Below are 25054 nucleotides of genomic sequence, written 5' to 3' on the forward strand. Positions count from 1 at the left end.
GATTGCGATAACGATGATTTCGATGCAAACACAAAGCAAATTTCTAGAAGTGATTTGAACGGAGAGATGAAGGAGAATTGGAGAAGGTCTCTCTATGCTCTGGTTTTGCTGGTAATAATGTTGAGGAGACAAGAGAGACTTCTCTAAAGAGGGAGTTGGGAGGTAGAGGGGGATTTAATAACGTGCCTAAACTGAACCAACGCCTACCAAACCAGACCAGTCAACTTCCACCTAACACAGTTAACCATGGTTAACATTTTGGTCAAGTAGAAGAAAAATATTTATGCCGACTCTTCTAATGCAAAAATGCCCTTCCATGTCTTTTCCTTTATGGGAGATACAAGGAAAATGCCCTTGGCGTCTCATCCACAATACCTTTAAATAATTAATTTATTAAATTAGTTTCCTTCTTTTATATTTAAACTTTTTATAGAAGATTTTTGCCGAGTTTACAAGAGATAAACCTTTTCTATTTATTTAGAATATAAAATCAATTCTCCATATTTATTTATCACGATTTATCAATACTTGAGAATATAAGGTAATCCAAATTTTTTACGAATTAAAGATTCCATCATTTCTCGTGGCTATCATACCATGCCAAATTTTATATAAAAAGTTAGGGAATTATTTTCTTTTGATAATCATTTCATGTCGCATCGCATATATATATATAGACATTATATTTTGTGAACAATTATGATCGCATGTTTCAACTCTCGTCCACACAGAGGATTGAGCACATACATGATGTATTCAGATATTATCCCACATATATAACATGTGGATAGTTTACTTTTAGAAATTGAACATATAATATCTAGGCTTTATTTCTATAACTCTAAAATCACCAAAAAAAAACATAAAACAAACTGATTTTTCTTGGTTGCTCAATCATCGTACATTTGGGCCCATGGGTGGTCACACCAAGTGAGTTGTGGCTGTAAAACCAGTTTGAAAAGGGCTTAAAAGGGTATCAATCATATGGCAGAAAGACGGCTGCCCAATGGTTGACACGTGGTCAAATCTCAATCTCTAAAATGGATATTGTGTCGGGTTAGAGAAGTGAATTCATGAAACTCATAATAATACCAAGGTGTCTCTAATCAATCACAGTTCGAACCAATCAGGAGGAGTAGCAAAGCTTAAAAGGATTTCATTGATCAAGTAATCAAGTCATCTAATAGAGAAGAATAAGAGAGATTAATAGGAGTCCTTTGCAATTAATCTAATTTGAACATAAAATTGTGCGTTTAATTATTCATTACAATTAATAATTCAAAATAATATGCTGCCTCAGCTCAAACGTGAAATATAATGGCGAGGCATGGGATATTAGTGAGGGATTTTATTTAATTGGTGACAGTGTGGCAGTGGCAGGTTGGCCAATTTTTTAAAAATAAATAAATTTATACATAATTTTATCCTTAAAATAACTCATTTTTCTAATTATTGCCCCCACAACTCAAATTTCTTTACTCTTGCCTTTATAAAATTAAACCTTATTTTTTATTATTATTAATATTTTTGCACAGATTGTGAGATCCTAGGCGTGGCAAAAAAATCGGTTCTAGATAGATTTCGGATCGGATAAAAACACGTGTTTATGAAATATTTATATGTCTAAATCCTATTATCCTATGACCAAGACAAGAGAGAGAGACTTGACCCTCTGGCCCAAGCTTTGATTTAAGGGAAATTCAACATAAAATAATATAAATAAATTTTGATTTTATGGCAAAAAATTCACAAGGTACGTAACATAACATACTTATATGAATAATTAATTGGTTGTTTGGTTGAACATTAGGAGTGCTTGGGTAAGCATATCAAGACAAACATAATTCTAATTTTGTTAATTGCCGTTTGAATTTGAATTTATGGTGCAAATAAATAAGTAAAAGAGTCTCGATCGTACCATTTATTTCTTCCATCGTTTTGACCAAATGCGTGTTGGTGCAGAAAGTACATGCGTGACCGTCACCCACCAATACACCATCATGTTGGACCGCCAAACTCCCAAGTCCCACAGATTTGTTAATTCTATCATCACTTTATGTTTTCTTTTTTTAAATTAAGAACGACGCAAGATATATACCTAAACTCAGATTATCTGTGAGTACAAAAAATTTACACCTGATAACAAGGGGTCAAGGTAAGGTGGATTAAACTTCAACGCATGACCACAAAAATATCCTAATAGGAATCCTATTATCACTCTATGTGCACGCGTAAGTACACCAATTGATCAAATATGAGCTACTAAAAAAAAATGAGTTGGGAGCGCGCCTAATATACGGGACATCTCGATACAATTTTATAGCAGAGATGGAGTTATAGTGTGGCCCGTGGAGCCCTTGGACCCATTGACTTTCTTTTTAAATAAACCTATATGTATTAATATGTCTTTTGCCAACAAGAAGTCTAACATTTAAATTATAAAATTTTGTTATAGTAATATAATTATGATTAAGTTAATATTATCAACTAACGAATCCATCTCACATTCTCTTGAATATTTATAAGGAGGTGTGTGGGTTCTAATCTTACCTTCTCTGAATATTTATAAAGAGGTGTGTGAGTTTAGTCTGTCTCTGCGTGGGTTTGGTTTATACCTCCTATGTGGAGTCTGTTAACACCTATACTTTCTTAAAAAAACGAATCCATATCTCCCGTTTTAAAAAAAAAAAAAAACTAACGAAGTTAGTACATTAAACAGATTGTTTCTTAGAACAAGACAACAAAGATGGCATCCTCTATGGAAAAATGGATTTTGAGAGGCAACCATTTCGACACCTATGTGAATTTTATTGCGTTAAGCGACAGAAAATGCAAATACAAGTAAGCCATTAATTTCGTATCCGAACAAATTGATGAGTCAAAGTGCCAAACCATCACACCAATGACCAAACCTTTGTATTTTTTTTCCAAGATATTTTTACAGATTTCAACCTAAGGGATTAACCTGGGTGGCAACAAAATGAGCCATTGGGTCGAATCTCCATAATTATACGCTAATTAGTGTTTGAACTCGTGCGATGCACGATGAAAGAATTTATAATTTCAGTAAAATGAGAACCAACGCATAGAATAAGTTTCGAAAAAGTGTTTTCGTAGTCTAGGCCTTGATTTTCCTCAGGTGAGTATTCTTCTAAACTTATATCAACAAACTTTATGCTACCATATTCCTTAGTCCCCTCAGTATATTCACCTGAAAATATCACAACAAAAATAAATAATAAAATTACTTCTCATAATATTGGTTCCACTCAAAGTACCTCAACTGAATGTTTCAATCAACAAATTTCAAAATATATTAAATCAAAGTGTTAGAAGGAACAAACCTCACGCATACAAAGTGGATAGTATCCACCATAGTATTTTAATATTCCAATTTGGAGGTGACAATTACTCACCATTCTTCACAGCATTTAATCTTCCAATTTACAGGATATGTTGTTGCTTCCCAATATATATATATTTGCCTCGAGCTTCTTCATAAAGGTCAATCCTTTCTTCGAATCGTTTTAAATGAATGTGTGTGTGTTTGATACACCACAATAAATTTAGAAGCCACTTCTATTAGGTCAGAACTTTCTTCCCATTCACTCCTTTGAATGTGAGAGAGGCCTTATGTCATCCTGGAAAGAGTATGCAGAGACTACATCTTAGGATAGTGAGAAGAATTTGATGTATAGTGAAAAAAAATTGTGCATTTAAATAAGTTTTTAAAAGACAAAGGATTAAAAAAAATTCAAATATTTGTATTGTTAATTAATACTTCTAATCATGATCATTTTTTTACATTTAAAGCATATATACTCTGGTTCATTTTTAAAATCTTAAAAGGATTAAAAAAAATCAAATCATTTTAAGAAGGTCATCTTAATTTGAAATTAACACTTTTGATTTAATAGTAATAAAGGATAATCATATCAACTTAAATAGTGATAAAAAATTATCAAATTACTAAATTATGATTTACACAATGATAAAGGATAATCATATTGTAGTTTTTAAAATGTTTGGTGTGATGATGAAATTTGCCGTTTTGATTTAATTGGTGTTTAATATGTAGATGTCCATGGATAGGCCAAAATTAGGAACTTAGGGTGTTTTCATTTTTTCAACATCACAAAAGAACACGAACAAAAATTAAACAAAACAACATCAATAGATATAGAAAAAAGATATTTGAAACGTTGGTTATCGATATCTTTTTTGAAAATCTTCACAATATTTGAAAAAATCATATGAATGTTTAGGAGATATCTTATCATCTACTATATATTTGATTTAAAAATATTTTAATATTACTTTAGAAGGAAAAAGATTAATGAATATTATTTTTTTTACAAGTTTAGAAGGGAAAAAAGTTGGACTCTCTTCTATTTTTATATATTGTATGATTATTATCCTACCAAAAAATTATGTTTAAAAAAGGTATTGTCCTATTTTTGAGAAAACTATATACTTTTAATTGTTGATAATCTACGTTGATATACATGTGAAGTGTTTATTATCACAATCTTTTTTTAATATATTTAAAAATAGCTGAAACTTTTTTGAAATGTCTGTTATCACAATTTTTTAAAATATCTTTAAAATATTTGAAAATTTGTGAAAGTTTAGGGGATATTATATTATCCACCATATCTTTGATTTAAGAATTTTCAATATTGATGTATGAGGGAAAAAATAAATAATACTATAAAAATCTTGTAAGTTTAAGAGAGAAAAAAGTTGAAGTGTATTATAATTTTATAATTTTATAGATATAGATTAAAAAGAAATTGTCTGGAATTTGTATATGATTTAAACTTTTCAATATAAATATTTAAAATATTTTACTAACTAATATTTAAAATTTGAAAAATGTGGTAAAATTTTTATAGGGATAAAGATAATCATAAAAGTTGTTGTGTAGAACTTTAAAAAAAATAAATATTTTAATTAAGGATTAAAATATGATTTAAGTGTTAAAATAACTAAACACGTGAGATTAAAGAGTTGGAAGTTTAGGAGGGAAAAAACTTAAAGTAGTGTATTCTACTTTTTTATATATATATATAGATTTCTTTGGATTACCTTTGATTTTTTTCGAATTAGTTGTTGCATGTGGCACAAAATAATATAAATACCCAAAAACTAATGAGGGCAAAAGCTCTGATGCTCTTATTTGAATAAAGAAATTAAAAGATGGTTTAATACGTTGAGTTTAAAACATTACAACTATTTCGACAATTCAATTAAAAAAAAAGAATAAGAATACTTCAACTAGGGCCATTAGTGTGAAAAATGAAATTAAGACGTGCTAGAGGTGTGAATTACTTCAACTATGAATAATTTAAGATGCGCTATTTGATTTGTATTAGAAAATTATGTGACAATAGCAAAATCACATGAAGATCATGAGACCTTGTCTTTGTAATTTTATTTTACGAGTTTATTAATTATGTTTTCAAAAATATGGAAAACAATACTAAAAATAATAAGATCGTTATTGAAGCTAAGTATGTTTAGACATACTTTTTTTTTTTTGGTCATTTATTAATTATACTTTCAAAAACTCAAATTTTTAGAAACATGTTTAGAACCCCTAAATTAATTTAATGTCCCCAATTGATTTTACATGTTTTTAGAAGATACATGACACAACAGCAGCAAAGTGTGTCATATATGAACAGTACAGTCTTCCCCCTTTTCGTTGAGAGAGCGTGTCCAAAGTCCAGGTCTCGTTCAAAGTTCAACACAAGCTTCTAAAACAGTCTTCCACCTTTTGTATATATATATATATGCTTCGTATTCTTTTGTCACCAGTACTCATCATCATGCTAACATCTTTGACTTTATTGAAATCCCCAATTCAACAAGGGCTTCGGCATTGTGCTTTATGGCCAATCATCATGCAAGCCCACACTTTTGACCCAAATATTCGTGTTTAATTTATTTTTTTTTTGGAGAAAAAAATAGATTTCATTAAGAAATATCAGCTTCTACATCATGCAGAACAGAGTGAGAATATTCCTCAATCAAAAATACGCTGCTGTCAGATGAATGCGCAAACTTAGATTAATGATGAACAACAAAGTTTGCTGATAGTTTAACATGAGAGAAGATGCAGCCATTAAACAATTATATATATAAACTCAGATCAAATCATGTGGTTGATTCCACATTCATCTAATTAAATACAATCAAGCACAACTTTAAAATCTATATATAAATGCATGCTTTTACTCCAACCCTCTATGGCATTTTAGTGTGTCTCCAATGAGAATGATTTCATACAAACCTCAGGGATGCCTAGACCATGCATTCATCGCATTGAAGAGCATAACAAGGTGTTGGTTCGATCGAGGTTTTGGTTCTGGATTTCGAAACACAAGACGAACAATCGAAAAATTAAAACCATCTGTGAAGCTAGTAGCAATGTAAGTAGTGATGGTGATCATAAAAATGAAATATTATTGGATTTCTATGGTGGCTCATCCGATGGTGGAGAATTCATGGGTACACCTAGTAATTCTAGGTCTTCGCCGTCATTGTTGATCTCTAATGGCCGTTCGAGGAACTCATCAAGGTTAGATAGTCCGGCTATATGGGGAATCAGTGGTTGTAGTCCATTGAATTTTAATTCAGTTCTTGTCTTTGTATCAAGGAGGTTTGATTGATAAAACTCACAAATATGTGAGTGAGCATATTGTATATGGGCTACTAATTACTTTTGTGTTAAGTTGTTTAATGTTATGCATATACTTCTTTTATTCATCCTGAAAAATTATTTGAATTTTTTTTAAAATACCACTGAGAAATATATGCTTCTCATTGGAATCGAACATTGGACATACATATACCTAATTCAATCGATTGCAAGTTGAGCCACCTCTCGTTGGTAAATCCTATGAAGTATACCCGGTAAGTATTATATGGTCATCTAAGAAGATGTAAACATTTTAGGAATAAGAATATTTCTTAGTATGACTGTACAAGAGATATGATAACAAAACTAAGGCATTAAAAGCTATACTTCCCTTATATTCTGGAGTTAAATTTGTCAAAAATCATTTTTGAATTTGGCAATATTTATCAAAAAAATATTATGTCATTGCTTAAAACATATGCAGAGGAAAAAAGATTGATCCAATTATCTTCCGTATTAATATATATATATATATATGAAAATTAATCACATGATATGGGGGCCAATCTCAACGTTTATGTAAATTGGTCAAAATTTGTTGAGCCTAATTAAATATATTAGAGAAAAAACAAAAATTAATAACGGATTATTTCCTTTGTGGGTCAGATTTATTTAATGGGATAAGGTGCAATTGCATATCTGAATCCCGAGATTATATGAATTGATTTATTTTCCATATATGGTAACATGTATATTGTTATTTACACACAAACTACTTAATACGACCACAAGTAATGGAAAGAAAAAAAAAAAAACAAACAAATAAGAAGAAAAATGGAGAGCGGAAGATGCAGTACTACTCTTGAAGATGGAAAAGCTTCAATATTGCACCAAATCGATGGTGCCTTCTTAAACAAAATCATGATTTCAAGGAATCCATCAACCGATCTGTCTAATCAAGTATCAAATCCAATCGCAGTCGTTCCTTTCAGTTGGGAATCACAGCCAGGGATGCCTCGAGATGACCTACCGATGGATAAGAGTACTATTCGACCTATTAATCTCCCACCAGCGGCACTTGGATCCTACGTGTCTAAGCCGAATATCACTCACACTAGATCTAGGGTTCCGATGATCAAGACAATGAAGAAGTTTCGGAGAGGGATCAAGAATCGAGCCAAGCATTTGGGTGCCAAAGTTGATCGTTATGTTACAAGAGGGACTAATAATAATAAAGTCCACTCTAAGGAAAATCAAGGGTTGTCGAGACCTACCAATGAATTTCTCGAAAACTCGGAGGAAAACGACATTGTTTTTGATCGTTTTTCTTGGAATTCAAGTTCAAATTCTTGGACTTCTTCAGTATTGAAGGCATCTAGCGGAGGTATGCAAGTGTGCAAGTTACCAAGGTTGCCCAAAACCAAAGTAAGATCCACTTTAGATGGCATGGCTAGGAGATTTGCTAAGTTGTCACTTAAGAAGCATAGTTAGCTTGGGACTTATGAGATGTTCAGCTCCCTAACGTTGGTTTCCTAATTAGTGTTATTTCTAAAGTGTTGGTTAGACACTAAGCATATTTAAGAGTTGCAATAAAACTTGTCATGTGATCTTATGTTTGTTTTTGTGTTTCTTACTTTTTAGTAAATTCCTCTCTCATTCTCATATTAAACATGTAACAATTAATTTTTTTTTAGTTTTAATACATGTTCCTTGATTGAACTTGTCGCTAAATCCATTAAAATGTGGAACAATTTGATAAATGATTATTTCTGTGTTGTAATGAGTTACATAATGTTCATATATGTAATTTGTCACAACATTTTGAGCAGCATAAATGCAATCAACCACAATCGAAGTCAACCAGTTAATTTTAATTAATTATTTATCTTAATTTATGTTTTTTATTTTTTATTTCTATATTTATTTGGATTTATTACAACCTAGATGCATACTACCATGTACATAATTTGTCATTGTATTTTAAATAATATATATGTTATCAACAAATATACAACCAAACACTACCAACATTTCAGATAACATATATTCTACCATTTTTATCAATATCATAATATATATTATAGTCGAAATTGTCTATCAAACGGATCCAACATTTTATTTTATGTTACTTTCGAAATGTTTTAGCAAATGGAGCAAAATAACAATTTCTTTTATAAAATTTTGTATTATTTCAGTGCGCTTATTTGAGGCATCAGTGGTAATTGAGTAAAAAGCCTTGCAATAATTTTCATCAAAAGCCTGTTTTAACTTCTAATTGTTTCATTGTATTTGGTGTTTGGCTTCGATTGTTTGTGTACAGAGAGATGTATGGAGGCGAATTTGACGGAGCCGCAGCCTTCTCCGGCGGCGGATTCATGCCCTCTCAGGCCACCCAGGCCCCCGATTCCTCCTTCTCGACTTCTAAAGTATTCACCCTCTCTTCTTTTACTTTTTTCCCCTTCGAAATTAGGGTTTTGTTTTAAATATTCCATGGTTGCGTCAATCTATTGCTACTCGTTTTCCCTCATATTAGCTCTAGTTTTCTCAATTTCCTTCCGTTTCCCCGATTTTTCTTGGAAAATGACGACTGCTCTGTGGTGCGAGCCGAGAAAAATTAAACGGAAATTGTAGCCTTTCCTGAAGATTACAAGTTCAGTACTCTGGTTTAATTTTGCAGAACCGTGAGGGTCGCCCGTTGCTCTCAGTTACTGTGAAGCAGATACAAGGTGGTATTGATGAATCAAATTTATTCATTGATGGCGTTGAAGTGAACAATGTAAGTCTCTTCTTACACTCTCTTGGATGATGAAGCCTTTTTGCTATGCTATTCAACTCTAAATTGTGTCTAGGTTACACTTGTGGGGATGGTTTGCAAGAAGGATGACAAAGTCAGTGAGTACACTTTCTTAGTCGATGATGGGACTGGACGGATTGAATGCAGCAGATGGTGATTTCCTTAAATTTTGTGTTCTTTTCTCATCGTATTTAATCTCAGTATGCTGTATGGTTTAATACGTTAAACTCTTTTAACAGCTTCAATGATGTTTAATTTTTCTTTCTTTTCTTTTCCATGTAGGGTTCAAGAATCCATAGATACAGAAGAAATGGAGGGTGTCTCGTATGTTCCTATCTGTAGTGTCTATTCTTTCGGCTTTTCAGAATTGATATTAATATTGCTTAATTTGGCACATCTGTATGGTATTTGTTTGAACTTTGAACAGAATTGTTTGCCGAAAGAGAGATAGTATTATTGGTTCTTAATTTCTTTCACAATTATCATTCAGAGTGTGAATACAACAGCTCAATCATTGTTGCGTGTTTGTTACGGGTATGCAACGAAAGAAAAGAAATAATAAAAAAAAACCTTGGAAATATCTAAAAATTTGGCTAGGAAATAAAAAAACATTCTTTCTGTGATATCAAGTGCCTTATATTTTCTCAAAATCCTCTGCATTGAAGTTAAGATGGAGGTGTTTGAATATTTTTAAATAGTTGATTATTTGAGTAACAGGAGTCCCTTTTTTTTTTTCTCATTTTTTGCTTTAATAATTAACTTGTGTCAGGGTTGGAATGTATGTTCGTGTTCATGGGCACTTGAGAAGCCTTCAGGGCAAAAGGTTCATAAATGCCTTTTCCATAAGGTATGAATTTAGTAATTCTTCTCATATATATATGGTTAATAAAATGTGTTTGACATTTGATATGATTTTCATAGCTCACATATTAACAAATATTTTTCCCATTAGCTTGAAGGCACCTTGTATATATCTTGACTACATGATTGCCAAGTTCCTTGGAAATGAGTTCTGGAAACCTGCAACAACTTTCCTAAATTACAGTATGGATATATGCATATGATTCCTGAACCCCAAAATTCTTCCCTCTGTTGAATGCAATAATTTAATTTTTCAATAGTTTATTTCTCTTGTCGTTGATCTCCATTTATTTACCCTGAATAGCTTTCAAATAAAATATCACCTCTTAACATTTTTTTTGACTCTATGATGATTTCTTGTGCATTGTTTGATAACTTTATTCTCTATATATAATTCAACTTAGTAATTAATATTGATAATGGCTGGTATCACACACTTCGGTGGGAACTAATTTGCAGGTTGTGCACATGTTTTTGAAATGATATTTAAAATGAATAGATACATTTCCTATCGTTCTTCACAATTGAATCTATTGTTTTCTGAACTAGATTCAGGTTATGGTGCTTCGTCTTTTTTTTGTTTGTTTATTCTATGGAGTGTTGGTTAGAGTCCTTGCCCTCGGGCAAGGTGGTGAGGAACTTAATTATTATGCTTCACTGCGTGACTATCACTTTTTTCATTATTCAAGGGTTTTGAATTCCTCTCCCTGGTGTAGTTCCTTGTGTCATTTTTAATCACAAATATTCACTGGTTTGTACTTTGGAGTTTGGACCCATATGGATATATTGGAGTTCTTAAGTTACTTTTTAATGCTAAAGTTTTATCTTATTACTTTAAATTACAAACTTGATCTTGCTTTTAGGCCTATTGCTGACTTCAATGAGATCACTGGCCACTTTATTGAATGTATGTACGTCCATCTCTACAACACTAAGATACGGGTAATGGTTCAACCACTTGTATCTGCCATTCTTTCGCTCTTTTTTTGGTTGCATGACATTTTAATATGCGCAGTATAACGCTTTAATAATTGAGACTTCTTTTTCCTGATGTACAATTTACATATTCAATTACAGGGCTCTGTCACTCAACCCCAGCTGGCAAATTCAAGAATGAGCACCCCTATGAAGGGATACCAAGCGGTCGCACCTAATCAGGTAAACGAATTTAGAGTCATGTATTTTTTCTGACCTCTTGATAGATTATTTTTACTGATCCTCTAGATTTTCATCTCTAGTTTTCTACTTCATATGGCATTGGTTCACTGGACAGCTTATCTCAGAGTGTCTTAAATTTGTTGAAGCATCCAACATATCTGTAAGTTATCTGTAACTCTAATTAAATTCTTTTTAGCTGGAGTCGTGCTTTTTCGCTCTCTAGACTTTGTAATTTTCCTGTCTACTGGCTCATGTAATACCTCTGGTGCCAAGTGTTCTTGATGTTTCCGGACTTGAATTGATTGGGAGTGGATGATAACCCTTTGCTCCACTTATCATAGTTTTGGTGGCTGATTTTCAATCACACAGTTTCTGGCAATAGGCAACTAACTCCTTTCTCAGCAATTGATATCACTGCCAATGAAAGGAGCCAATCAATAAATGGTTAGGAAACTTTAGTGCACAACATATCTGTATACTTCTCTCTCTCTCTCTCTCTACCCATATATAATACAAGTATTCTCTCTTTCACTTCTTTCTTTCTAGCTACAGTTCCTCGAGTTACTGTTTATACTTTACGGCAATAGAACATTAACAATAACTTCTACGTTCTCTCACTTTTACTTCCTAGCTCTCTTACAATACCATTCCCTTACATTCCTCTTTGATCGCCATACTGCATCCTAGCTTTTTTACGCAAATAATCCACACAGAACCTTAACCTCTCTAGCTGTCACTGTTTTGCCTAAACTACCGGACTCCGAAGTTGCCCCCCACCCCACAAAAAAGGGAAAAAAAATTTGTTTGCAAGTCAAATTTTCGAATTCCATTCACTATTATGGGGGGAGACTTCAGTGTGCCATTGTATTCTAATGAGACATTAAGTGCATAAGTGGAAAACTTACTTGAATGTCATTGGAAAATAATTAGGAAGCATCAGGGGGGCATTCAAACTTTAGACTCCTAGAGAAAAAGAGGGAGAACCTGGTTGCTATATGCTTTCTTTATGATGTATGACAAAGTGGTTAGACGTCTTCTCTTGCAATGCCCTTGGACAAGGAAACTTCAAGAAATTGCCTTAAATCTACGTGGTTCCTGGGTTTTGGTGAACTGAATTAAGAAGGAACTCATGTACATTTAGAGAAAAAAGAAAACAATTGCTTTAATAATTTTAAGTAGAACCGACCTCCATTAGAAGGATGGAGATGGAAATAAATCTATGAATGATTTTTAACCACTATTGAAGCTTACATAATAGCAAATATTGGAACAAAGAACTACTAACTAACGCAGTCGAAAATGATGTGCTTTGGGAAATGGATATTATCATCCCATTTTCATGTTTTGTAGTATGTATGCTACGTAATTTTATTTATTTTATCACATGATACAAGATTGTAAGTTTGTAAAATCACTCACAACTTCAGCTGGTTTTTTGTGAAAGTCTTGAGTTTCTAACTACTCTGCTGTCATAAATAAATGTGTATGAAAACCTCCATTACTGATGTTGTGTATGCTCCGGAGAATATGGGCCCTTCTTCTTCTTCTTCTTCTTCTTTTTTCCTTGGTGTATACCTGTTTTTGAAATTTCGTGGCCATATCTTCTCGTCTCTTGACTCATATAATGCTTGGTTCAAGACTTCAAGTCTCATTTGTCTGTAAATCTACTTTATTGACACCTTGAGTTGTTTCCATACTTCAGAGCAAGAGAAGAGGGGGTACACCGTCTTATGATTGCTGAGCAATTAAACACTCCAATGGAGAAGGTCATGTATGACTCTCGCTCTGTCTCTCTATATCTATCTCTAAAATTCCTGCAGAAATACACTGACCTTGATAATGTAATTTGTTTGACAGGGAAGCTTTAGAACATCTTCAAGACAATGGCTGTGTTTACTCTACCATTGACAATGACCATTACAAGTCAAGTGTTAATGGCTGATACTTTTATAAGGCCTTTAGGGTAAATCTTGGTTGAATCAGGTCATCCTGTAAATCTGTCTCTTGCTTGGTTTCTTAATCTCAAGCATGATATATGAAATGAAAATTAAGGCAGGTAATGGCTTTTTCCGGGATCTTTTTTTGTGCTGGGACATTACTCATGGATGTTAAAAGAGAAAAAATAACAGGGCTTTTGTCTAATATCTAAGGAAGGTAGATAAACCTGTATCGGTGGATCACATGTTGCAATGTTGTGTTTTGTACATTTTTAAAATTGGTTTTACGTCATTTTTACCATATTTATCTAATTCCATTCGTTGCATATATATAAATAGGCTGGCACGTGTAAGCTGAAGATTGTCCGGAATTCACGTGTTATTCTGCGGTCAGCCGGTCACCGCACCTTGTGTCTTGCACATCGTGACAAGTGCAAATAGTCCGTGCAGTTGAAGTGTTGTATCATAAACTTTTTTTCCTAATTAATCAACAGCGAAAATGATTAATAAAATTGTATTATAAGAACCAAAAGTCTCAACCATTTTCTGTTTAAAAAGATTACAAAAGAATATTGCCGAGCATCTAAGGATGTTCATTAGGGTGGAGAGGGATTCAAACTTTGCTTATCGGGTGATTTGAACTCTGTTTATCAGGGTGATAAATATCATCTTTATTATTTGAACTACTAGTTCGAGAGTGCATATATAATTTTTTTTTTTTTATACTTTTGAAAACTTGGAACAATCATGATAATGGTATCTGTCTATATCTATCTAACAAAATAAAGAATGCAAAAGAGTCATGTCATGTGATATATGATGATGAAGTAAAATAGTAAAAGAAAAAAAAAAGAGAAATAGAGAGAGGCAGCTAGCTAGCGAACGTGGGGAATGATTTGGTTTCACTTGGCCTTTTTTGGGCGATAGTTGACAGACAATTTTGTCATCTGCTTTTTGTTTATATTCCTTTAAAAAAGAAGAGAAAAAAGAAAAGAAAGAGAATCAAAACACAACTCCCGCCGAACTCCCAACCAATACCATATGATGGCCTTTTATTAGTCTTATTTCAATGTTGAAAAGCATTCTCAAACTCCTTGTCCGGGTTTTGGGGTTTCGACTTTCATGTGGCTGTCGCTTCTAGTTTGAGTAGGCGACTCACTATGAGACATCTATTATCTTCATTTGTGTCAAAAAGAAAATGTTAATAAATCTTCTTAGGCACAAGATAAGATGAAGAAAAAAATGTATTGGAATTTGAAGAAAACATGTATTTTAAGTCTAAAAAATAAGTGAGAAAGTGTTCATCATATATGACATATCATGATATGGTGTAATAAATATTTAACAAGTGTTTTTAGAACACCCGTTAACACTACTCGTGTCAAAATTCAAAACTACTTTTGCACATGTCTCCGTACCTTCTGAATGTATAGTGGACATATATTCGTACCTAATTCATATATGTCCCAGTTGTTGAGGTGTATGAATAGAATTTAAAATGTATGTGAAGGTCTTTTTCGATCTTATTAATATACAATTTTTTACATACCCAATAATACGAGCACCCATATATATATAAACACAAGTTGTTTTTGTCTACGACGACTCAATTTCGTAGCTCTAACATGTGGAGACCAGATTGTGTATCAGGATTATAAAACTATCCACAATATGAGATCATTTGTATGAAATATGGCATCTTGGTCAGGAAGCTGACACCATTACTGGATGTTTGCAATTAATATTAAGTTAATACACACGTGTCATTTGATTGGTATATGCATGCATGTGGATGCCATTAGCAAAATATTATCCTTCGTTTTTTACAGAGACAGCCAAAACCTTCTTTCCCTCCATGCTTTCATGCTGGCATCTTAACTAAACCCATTCTCAATTGCAGATTTTGTTTACCTACCCCGCACACACTTTTTCTTGTTCAACATAAAAATTTAACTAGACATATATGGGTTACCATGGTAGACCAGTAACAAACCACTTGATAATAGTTTAACTTGTTATCTCTTCGGATTTAGAACGTAAATAATCTCACTCAAAGTCGGATCAATTATAAACAAACACAACTATTTTCAAGTGTTTTGACGCAATTAACCTTCAAATGTGAAATGGGTAATTTTACAGGTTTGTGCATATTCTATGAATGATTCGTGACAGGTAAATACACAAAAATTCTATATACGAATTGGCATCATAATGTCTCAAAATAACAGAATCCCTTTTAATTGTCAAGTTACCAGCTAATTCTTATCTGATTTTGTTGTTTAAATTGGAATTGTTTTTGCGGGATAGAATATAAAATGTCTAACAATGATAGAAGTCTTTGTTGAACAAAAAAAGTAAAGTAATATGCATGAAAGAGGCGGGAGTTGTGTTCAACAATGGATGCCTAGTGAAAACAGAAATGCCGAATTTATGATCCATGATTAATAAAGGTAGTCATGAGATTGGACCAACATTTATATATATTTCCCCTTTTCTCTCTACTACTTTGTTTCCCCACTAACACACAAGGGACATTGTATACGTATACGTACGTACGTACATGCACCCAAACCCTATCTTCCATTTTCTCTCTCCGTGTGTAATGTTTTTATGTAATAATAATCAATGAATGCTTTTGGTCAACATAGCAAGAGATGAGAGAGAAGAGAGACAGACCGCCCTGATCATCCCATGAAAAGCTTCCACCTGCTGTCTCTCTCTCTCTACATTTAAAAAAAAATGACAAAAGAAAGCGAAATATAGAACCACCTCGATCCTCGTGCAAGCCTGAGACTTGTAAGGTTCTCTCTCTCTCTCTCAGTTTCTCCTTCTATATGTCTCCTTCTTTCCCATGGTATCTTGAAGTTGAAATATCTCCCACTTCAAAAAAACCCTAGTTGTCTCTTAAACATCAAAGAAAACCAAGGAAACATTTTGAGCTTTTGATAATTGATGGATGCTTCATGGCTTGGTTTCTCTCTTTCCAACACCAACAACTCCAAACCCATGCATGGCATCTCCTCAATATCTTCTTCCTCATCCACCTCAGATTCCTCCAACCTCTGCCTCTTTGAAGCCTTCACCACCACCACCACCACAACAACCACCGCGGGTGTGGGTGGTGCGACTGAGCTGTCCATATTCACAGGTGTCCCAAAAGTGGACAACTTCTTCTCTACTGAAACTGCACCGCATGGAGTGGGCGCCGTGGGTGGTAATATTTACGACTCAGACCTTAAAACTATAGCTGCTGGATTTCTCTCCAACGTCTCCTCCACTAACCAAAACGATGCCGTAAAGCAATTAGCTTCGGAGACCACACTCAAGAAAACTGTGGATACGTTTGGGCAACGCACTTCTATCTACAGAGGCGTCACCAGGTGAACATTATGCACATATATATGACGTCACCATAAAAAATGAAAATTATTTTTTTTTTTTTACTATCAAAAAATAATTCTCTGATTGATATTTTTTGTTTATGATTGATTGATTTAGGCATAGATGGACGGGTAGATATGAAGCTCATTTGTGGGATAACAGCTGCAGGAGACAAGGCCAGACCAGAAAAGGAAGACAAGGTTTTTATTTATTTTTTCATTACTTAATTTTTTTTTAAAAAAAAAGGAAAGAAATTATTTTCAACTGGTGCCAGCAGGCAGCAGGAGATCTAAGTATTCTGAGAGGTATATAAAGGCGGTGGAGGTATGGGAGTAGTATCTCATCACTGACCACAATTAATTATTTAATAACCCTATTTAGAAATATTAATATAGTAATATATATAAAAATTGTAATTGCAATCAACGGCTCAGATCTTCTCTGTTTGCCACAATATTTAAAAGTTTTCAAAGATTCTGATGATCTGCTTTCTTTTTTTTTTTGTGACATTGATGTTCTTTGACCAATGATTGCTGCAAATCCATGGATGCTGGTCATTATGCGTTTCAGTCTATTTGGGTGAGTTTGAGAATATATCCATCATCTTTTTACTGTTCAAATTAATGTTTCATGATCATCAATACTGTGTTGCACAAGTTTGGATTCTTGATTTGCATGAATATAATCAATAATGTATCAATCATCAATTTATAAGATTCTTATTACAATTATTTCTATTTACTATTTATTTTTGTAATTTTATAGGTGGGTATGATAAGGAAGAAAAGGCAGCAAGAGCATATGATCTTGCAGCTCTCAAGTACTGGGGTTCCACCACCACTACCAACTTTCCCGTAATCTCTCTCTCTCTCTCTATGCAATCTTAATTTTTTTTTATTAATTTCATTATCTATAGATCTTCTAGATTAATCATCTTATTTTACCTAATTAATTTTGTCTAAAGATGTCAAACTATGAGAAGGAACTGGAAGAGATGAGGCACATGACTAGGCAGGAGTTTGTTGCTTCTCTAAGGAGGTAAAAAAAAAAAACACACTATATTATAAGTACACACACATTTGTCTCCATTCAATTCTTTTTCTTACAAAGTAATCTATTATATATTATTAATTACTTCCATTAATTTATTTAATGTTCCAGAAAAAGCAGTGGATTTTCAAGAGGAGCCTCAATTTACAGAGGAGTGACAAGGTTTGTTACCTTTAGTTCTTTTTCTTTTTTTAATGAAAAATGAACTTTTATTTCTTCCTTGAATTCCCTTTTTAAAAAAAATTAATTTTTTTTTTCTTTTTGGGACGAATAATTATTGTAATCAATTTCAGGCACCATCAACATGGTCGATGGCAAGCAAGAATAGGAAGGGTAGCCGGAAACAAAGACCTTTACCTTGGCACATTCAGTAAGTATATATCATTTCATTTCATTTGAATTTATGCATGGTCATTTGTACATAAGGCACTATATATTTCAAATACTGGCCATACTAATCTGTAAAGTTATAATTATTATCGTTTCGGATTTAGGATTTAGAATTTAGGTTGATATATATATATACGTATTTTTGTTCCAAAAGGCACACAAGAAGAAGCTGCGGAGGCCTACGACATTGCAGCAATAAAATTCAGAGGCCTAAACGCTGTGACCAACTTCGACATGAACCGCTACGACGCTAAAAGCATCGCCAACAGCAACCTACCCGTCGGAGGCCTAACAAAGAACTCATCACCAGATCATTCACCTTCAGAAAGCCATATGATCATCAAGAGCAAGAGCGTATCGGACGGCCAAGATCTCTCCTCAGCATCCTCATCACTACTCAGCTTTGCAATGCCAATCAAACAAGACCCATCTCTATCTGATTATTGGTCTAACATCCTTGGATACCAAAACAAGAACCCTATAAGCAGCACAGGTTTCAACATGGACTTGCTTGGAAGCAGCAGCAACAACAGTGTTGGGTTAATGAATAGTGTTGCTAATGGTGGTTGTTACTCTCAACAACAACATTCAAGTGGTAGTCCAATATTCCCTCTTGCTTTAAACAGTAATATTGGGGGTAGTAGCAGCAGCTGGAGCAATAGCAGTAGTATTGCATCATCTCCTTATTCATTTCAAGCTACTACTGCAAAGCCTACTAATAGTCTCTCTGCTGCTGCTGCTCTTGTGCTTCAGACACCAATTTTTGGGATGGAATAATGAGAATCTGTGCTTTTGGTGTTTTGGAAGTTTGAATAGATGTGATGAGGTGGACTGACAAGTAAATTATTATTAGGGGAGCAAGCAGCTGACACTAGCACTACTAACTCAACCCTCTTTAGCTTTGTTTCTGTCATGCATGGCTTTCTTTTGTTTTGTTTTTCTTACGTTTTTTGGTCTCTGCTTTTCTTCTTTACTGACATGATTTAACTTAAAGACAATGCTAGAGACCCCAAAATTTGATCCCCAAAAGTTTCTCAAATCTATGTGGCAATAAAATAACCATTGATTAAAAACACACATGTAGGGTCCACTTCACATCCAACACTCCACATTAAATGGGGGTCTCAAGCATTATTCTTAACTTAATTACAAGGGTATAAGTGTACAATAAATCTTTTTGTAATGCTTACTATGAAATCACATAATTAGTTATATTTAGATTGTCCATTTCTCTCCTAACCTCTTGGTAAGTTGCTCATCCCCCAATAACGGGTAGTTGGTTGAGATGGTCAAATTGACTGCGGTAACTCTTAGTGCAAACGGGAAGTCAGCGAGTTTAAGTCCCATATGTGTTTCTATTCGCACGATTTGAGAGATGGGTCATTGTTCAGCTCATTGTGTGCGAATGTCAGCTTGCGTTATCTTTCGCACGAGGCCTCTATCTAAATGGGGGTTATGGGGTCTTTCATATGGCTTGATATTTATTAGACAGTTGTCTAGCGAACATTTGGATGGGTTATGTGTTGAAGAAAAAAAAAAGTCATTCATCTCCAATCAACTCATTCACCTTTGGGTACTTATATATTGTACAAAAAATTGAAATTGAAATTCTTAAAAAGGGCCTTGTGTATGTGAACAAGATTCGGAAGGTACGATGGTATATGTGTTGTGTCTAAAATCCAATGCCCACAAACTAAACACCAAATCAATTCAATGAATTAAACAAATCCAAACTAAATAATGTAGAGAATCAAAAAAAAGTGTGAATATAAATAGCTTTTCACAATTAATACACACACACACATATATATACACACAACAAGACATAACAAATTGAAGAAAAGAATCTTGTCGTACATGTCTCCCTAATTCTCATCCAAAAATGTGTGTCCTCTAGTTTTTTTCTTCTTTGTTAGATTTCTTGTTTCTTTTTCGTGCTTTCGGCGCGTATTCCATGCTTAAATTATTTTCTTTTTGCCACCATGCATGCCTTCTTCTTTGACCACTATTTTCCACTTTTGACTGGAAATTATCAGTTTGTGGCTTTGATTTCATTTCAAGAGGAATATAATTTGTGCCCGTTTGGCATTCCGATCACCACCCACCAACCGTACCTCGGCAAGGTCTACCGGCTATTCTACAAGTTTTTGGTGTTTGATTTCTCAAGTACCCGTTGCAGCTCAATCGCTCCAAAAATATAATTGGTTCAATTGCGGATTAGTGATACGTTACAAATAAATCCACTTTTAGGGTATTAATTTATATGTAACTTGTTAAGAGCACCTTGTACAATTACTAATTTTAATGATTAATTGTGAAATAGTAAAATAAATAACTATATAGATCAGTAGTTAATAACTGAAATAAGTACAGTTAATATTTTACTGTAGATTAATAGATTAAGTTAATAAATTTTAATATTGAAACAACGTCTAATATTTTAATATACTAGCTTCGTCCATGATTCATGACCAATAAATCTTGTGTTCCAATTCTTACTACAAAAATTATTTGCCTACCTAAAAGGGAAAGGGTAGGGCTCCGATACATAAAATTTATCTATATACAATATTTAAAATGTCGTTAAGAATTTAAATGTCGCGTCACGTGTTGGTAGTCAATAATTGAGCCTGTTTGGGAGTGTTGTCAACTGCTGTGAGGTGCTGTGAGTTATAAAACTGTGGTGCTGTGAGGTGAGTTGGAAAGTAAAAAGTTGTTTGGCGCATCACTTTTAAAACTATGGTGCGGTGCTGTGAGGTGCGTTTGACGTATCTAAATTACGGTTATATTAGATGACTAATAATATTAATATAAAATCACTTAATGTTTGCATTGTACATTAATCTAAAATAAAATAATTGACCTAATTTGATTACGTAGGACAATTCAACATATATTGTAAGCGTTTGGAAGTGTTGTGAGGTGAGTTGAAACGCAAAAACTTTTTGGCGTGTCACAAAAAACTGTGATGTTATGAGGTGCGGTGCAACTGAACGCAGTGTGAACGCACTGCCAAACACCCATAATAAAAAATTTTTAAACCTTTAGAATTTATATGTTGTGCCACATGACGGTAGTCAATAAGAAATTTTTTTACTAAAAAAAATCGCAATGATTTTTATGGTAATTGTATTTGGACTCTATATACATATATACGGTAATACCGAATTATATTGATTATGATTCTATTAGTATAACACATATATTGAAAAACATTAATTTATGTCTAATATTTGTTAAAACTCAAATTTTATATTTTTGTTGGTACTAGCCACTCATTGTGCCAACTCCGAACTAGTATAAAATGTCATTTCTTCTGCAAAAATGTTAGGAATCCCAGTAAAAAATATCTCAGTTATCCCAGTAGTGGATCTTGTCCCTTAATTGATGTAAGTGTGGGGGCCCATAAAATCTGATGATTGAACAAGAGAGTAACACATCCACTACTGAGATGCTTTTTACTGTGATCCCTATCACTTCTATTTCCTTTGAAGCTCGCTCAACCTTATAAAAGGATGAAACTTGATCTCTTATTAGTTATTGAAATTAAAAAAAAAATTATTTTTTCTACAATATGATTGCGATTGGAATCGAACATTGGGTATATATGTCTAACCCAGTCGATTGTCAACCGAACCATCTCTTATTAGTACCAATATTTGTTTTTATTATTCTAGGTGAAAATGGTAGTACTCAATCAAACAAAAGGGATGCATGCATCATAAATTTCTATAGATTTTCTTACGAAAAACCACAAAACCTGAAAAAAAAAAAAGTTGAAAGTCATTGCATATGTGATATGTTTCTCTTTTCTCTTTTTCTTTTCTTTGTAATTTTCCACCAAAAAAAGCTAGGGTTGCCGCGGCACATACATATTTGCTGAAAAGGCTAATGTTCCAAGATGCATCAAGTAATAATAGTCAAACCAAATGCTGCAAAAGATAATATTTTTTCTTCTTTTAATTGACCTTTGTCTTTTAATTTGTCTTTTGTGAGTTCAGTATTTAATCCTTGTGCCCTTTTTGTTAATTTTGTGCCTGAATCATGTCGGCCACACCACCAGCTCTTTAACTTTTTCTTTGATGTGTTGCTTTGACTCAATTAGTAGCCAAAACATCTTATTTGTACTTGTGTTATATTTAATGATTTAAGGATTAGGATTTTGTCTTCTTGGAGTTGGATGCGAACAAGATTCCGTGAATCAAGGAATCCTTAAATTTTCTCTACATTACTTTTATACTTATCCATCTATATATATAATATATGTGCGTGTGTGTGTGTGTGGGTTCTAAATTGTAATTATGATAATCATTCATATAAGTAGTTGTGTTCATCTAATTAATCATATACCAACTAGGTTTGCACGTTCTATTTTGACTTGTATCCTAAAATACTGTATGGAGACGTAAAACATGCGGTTACCTAAGTAACAGAGAGCAACAGGGAGCTTTTGAGGGTAGAATTTGCTACAATTCTCGTCAAAATTATATTAGATTATAATTTTTTTAAAGAAAAATAACATATTACTATGATTTAAGAGTTATAATTTAATGTTTTAAGGTTTAAGATTTAGGGAACCACTATTGACATAGTTAGTGAATCTCTCTAAGGCCAAACACTATGGATTCAGAACGTACTAACTTCGTTTCTCATTGAGAGGAATACACTTATGACCACGCACTGAACTTTGATCCAATTTGATTTGTTGTCAATGAAAAACTTTTTTGCGTGCAGACCTCTGAACGTCCGAGTTTATATCCATATCAAATGTTTAAAGGACAAGTTTTTATGGTGTCATTGTCGGTTACCAAAAATAATTAAGTTCTAGTTTTTTTTTTCCAAAATCTAATATTATGAACACTCAATAATACATTTTAAATCATGATTTAACATGATTTTGTGTGGAAAATTGTAACTAACTATACCTTAAAGATAGTACCTCATCCGAAAATAGGAAAGGGCGATGAAACCAAAACCAAAGGGCCTAATAAATTCTCGTCATAACCAAACCCATGCATCACCTCTCACGGTCTCCCAAGCCAAGCTTAACTCTTTTGGATCAAAAAAACCCATGAATTTTTTTTTGGGTCAAATAAAAGCCCCTGCACTTATCATTATGCTACAAATTAATCCTTCTGTTTAATAATTTTTTATAGAACACAAACCGATTTCCAAACTTCAATTATGCATGTCCAAACAATATCAAAATAAAATATATTTCTATATAAGTAGAGATGTTTAGCCCAGTACAGCCCAGCACGGGCGGAAGCTAGCCCTCGAGATTCATGGGCCGAACAAACTCGCAAATCTCAAAACATAAGGTCCAGCCTCGCTAAGTGCCGAAGCGCAGGGCCTAGTGGGCTCGGCCTTTCTTAACATGTTCCATAATGAAATATACATGTCTGTAGTCAAGAAGAAAACAAAAGGAGTCAAAACTAGAAGAATGGGTGTGTTTGGAAATGGTTTTGGTTTTTTACTTTCAAAAACTGATTTTAAGATTAGATTTTGAAAACAATTTTAAGAAATAATGATGAAAACAAAATTCATTTGGTAGAGGATTTTGCATGGAGAAAGAGGAAAGATGAAAGAGAAAACAGAAAAGAATTTTACAAAACTTCAAATAACAGTTTTGGTTTTTTAGTTTTTAAAAACCAAAAACAGTTTTCAATTTTACAAAACAGTTTCTAAAAATATCCAACCAAACGAATTTTCAATCTCATTTGAATTTTCAAAAATAGAAAACAGTTTTGAAAACTATAACCAAACAGGCCCTACTTAGCAAGATAATAGTTAGTTTTCATGTGTTTTAAGGTGTTTTTATATGATATGTTGAAGGGTGTTCATGGGTTACTAAAAAAAAAAGTGTTCATGCTAGGCTAATGCTTGTGAGTTATTAAGATGTGTTCTCATGAATTTGATCAACACCAGTATAGTGTTTAATTTGGTGTGTTTTAGAGAACGCATTAAATTGGGAAATTTTTATGGTTTTTGAATTTTTTGGACAAAAAAAAAATCATTAGTAGGTTGATAAGTATATCGAGAGGCTCTGCTATAGCTTTACAAAAACTATATTTGTTTTTGATAGGCTTTATGAATCCAACGGTATATTGTTTGTCCGAAACAAAATCAAATGCATGACACTTATTGTTGTATATAAACCCAAAACATTCTATATCTCTCTCACGACGAATTTGATTTTTGTTTTGAACAAAAAAATATAATGTCGAGTTCGTAAAACCAATCGGATACAAATAATTTTTTTAAGCCCCAGCTCCCATAATAAGTTTAAATCTTATAAAACACATAAAGAAATTTGTTAAAAAAATTTTATTTATAAAAACCATTATGATCCATAGGCACAAAACTCCTAAGCAATATTTCAAATCACTCAAAATCTATCATTTAAAACACCCAAAATTCAGACAATCAAAACATCTAAAAAAATCTCTCAAAGCAATGCAATGAATGTGGTGTCCCTCCCAATCCTATTTACATAGACATTTTTTTATTTTCCATGCAAGAAATGAGAGTGACTGACACTCACTAAAAAAATTCAATATTCACACATAGGTTGGTAATAGTTATTTATAAATTAATCCATCCTTGGACATTAAAATCCGTTGTCGTCCAGCGGTTAGGATATCTGGCTTTCACCCAGGAGACCCGGGTTCGATTCCCGGCAACGGAAACTTTTGCAAATCCTTTATTTTTTAATTTTTTGGGAACAAATTAATACATATACATGCTATATATATATATATATATGATCAGTAAAAAGCTAAAAACACTTCAACGTGGAAATTCTTAGATTGATTCTTGATCTTCAAAAACTGCAAACAT

At 33.1% G+C, this 25054-nt stretch overlaps 2 protein-coding genes and 1 non-coding gene across 3 annotated transcripts; all 3 read left to right on the forward strand.

Moving 5' to 3' along the window:
• Positions 1-8874: 8874 nt before the first annotated feature.
• On the forward strand, positions 8875-13696 carry LOC120006448 (replication protein A 32 kDa subunit B). The gene is made up of 10 exons (XM_038856491.1): positions 8875-9069; positions 9321-9419; positions 9493-9590; positions 9720-9761; positions 10207-10284; positions 11162-11240; positions 11376-11456; positions 11537-11616; positions 13159-13227; positions 13314-13696. The coding sequence occupies exons 1-10, from the start codon at positions 8968-8970 to the stop codon at positions 13396-13398; spliced, it is 813 nt and encodes a 270-aa protein (XP_038712419.1). The 5' UTR covers positions 8875-8967; the 3' UTR covers positions 13399-13696.
• A 2444-nt stretch (positions 13697-16140) lies between these two features.
• LOC120006447 (AP2-like ethylene-responsive transcription factor AIL5) lies at positions 16141-19152 on the forward strand. Its single transcript, XM_038856490.1, has 8 exons — positions 16141-16773; positions 16892-16974; positions 17345-17353; positions 17540-17628; positions 17739-17812; positions 17936-17986; positions 18118-18194; positions 18369-19152. The coding sequence occupies exons 1-8, from the start codon at positions 16346-16348 to the stop codon at positions 18989-18991; spliced, it is 1434 nt and encodes a 477-aa protein (XP_038712418.1). The 5' UTR covers positions 16141-16345; the 3' UTR covers positions 18992-19152.
• Positions 19153-24830: 5678 nt separating this feature from the next.
• On the forward strand, positions 24831-24902 carry TRNAE-UUC. The gene has a single exon. It is a non-coding gene; the product is annotated as a tRNA-Glu (tRNA).
• Positions 24903-25054: the final 152 nt, after the last annotated feature.

This window comes from Tripterygium wilfordii, chromosome 9 (assembly GCF_013401445.1).
Source record: "Tripterygium wilfordii isolate XIE 37 chromosome 9, ASM1340144v1, whole genome shotgun sequence".
NCBI classification, from domain to species: Eukaryota; Viridiplantae; Streptophyta; class Magnoliopsida; order Celastrales; family Celastraceae; genus Tripterygium; species Tripterygium wilfordii.

What these genes read in the sequence shown, in the direction of transcription:
- LOC120006447 (XM_038856490.1), top strand. Translation starts at nt 16,346, where the DNA reads ATGGATGCTTCATGGCTTGGTTTCTCTCTTTCCAACACCAACAACTCC. An exon ending in CCACCACTACCAACTTTCCC is followed by an intron (nt 17,629 to 17,738) that starts GTAATCTCTCTC and finishes TTTTGTCTAAAG; the next exon opens with ATGTCAAACTATGAGAAGGA. An exon ending in CCTTTACCTTGGCACATTCA is followed by an intron (nt 18,195 to 18,368) that starts GTAAGTATATAT and finishes TTGTTCCAAAAG; the next exon opens with GCACACAAGAAGAAGCTGCG.
- LOC120006448 (XM_038856491.1), top strand. Translation starts at nt 8,968, where the DNA reads ATGTATGGAGGCGAATTTGACGGAGCCGCAGCCTTCTCCGGCGGCGGA. An exon ending in ATGGCGTTGAAGTGAACAAT is followed by an intron (nt 9,420 to 9,492) that starts GTAAGTCTCTTC and finishes AATTGTGTCTAG; the next exon opens with GTTACACTTGTGGGGATGGT. An exon ending in AAGCGGTCGCACCTAATCAG is followed by an intron (nt 11,457 to 11,536) that starts GTAAACGAATTT and finishes TTTCATCTCTAG; the next exon opens with TTTTCTACTTCATATGGCAT.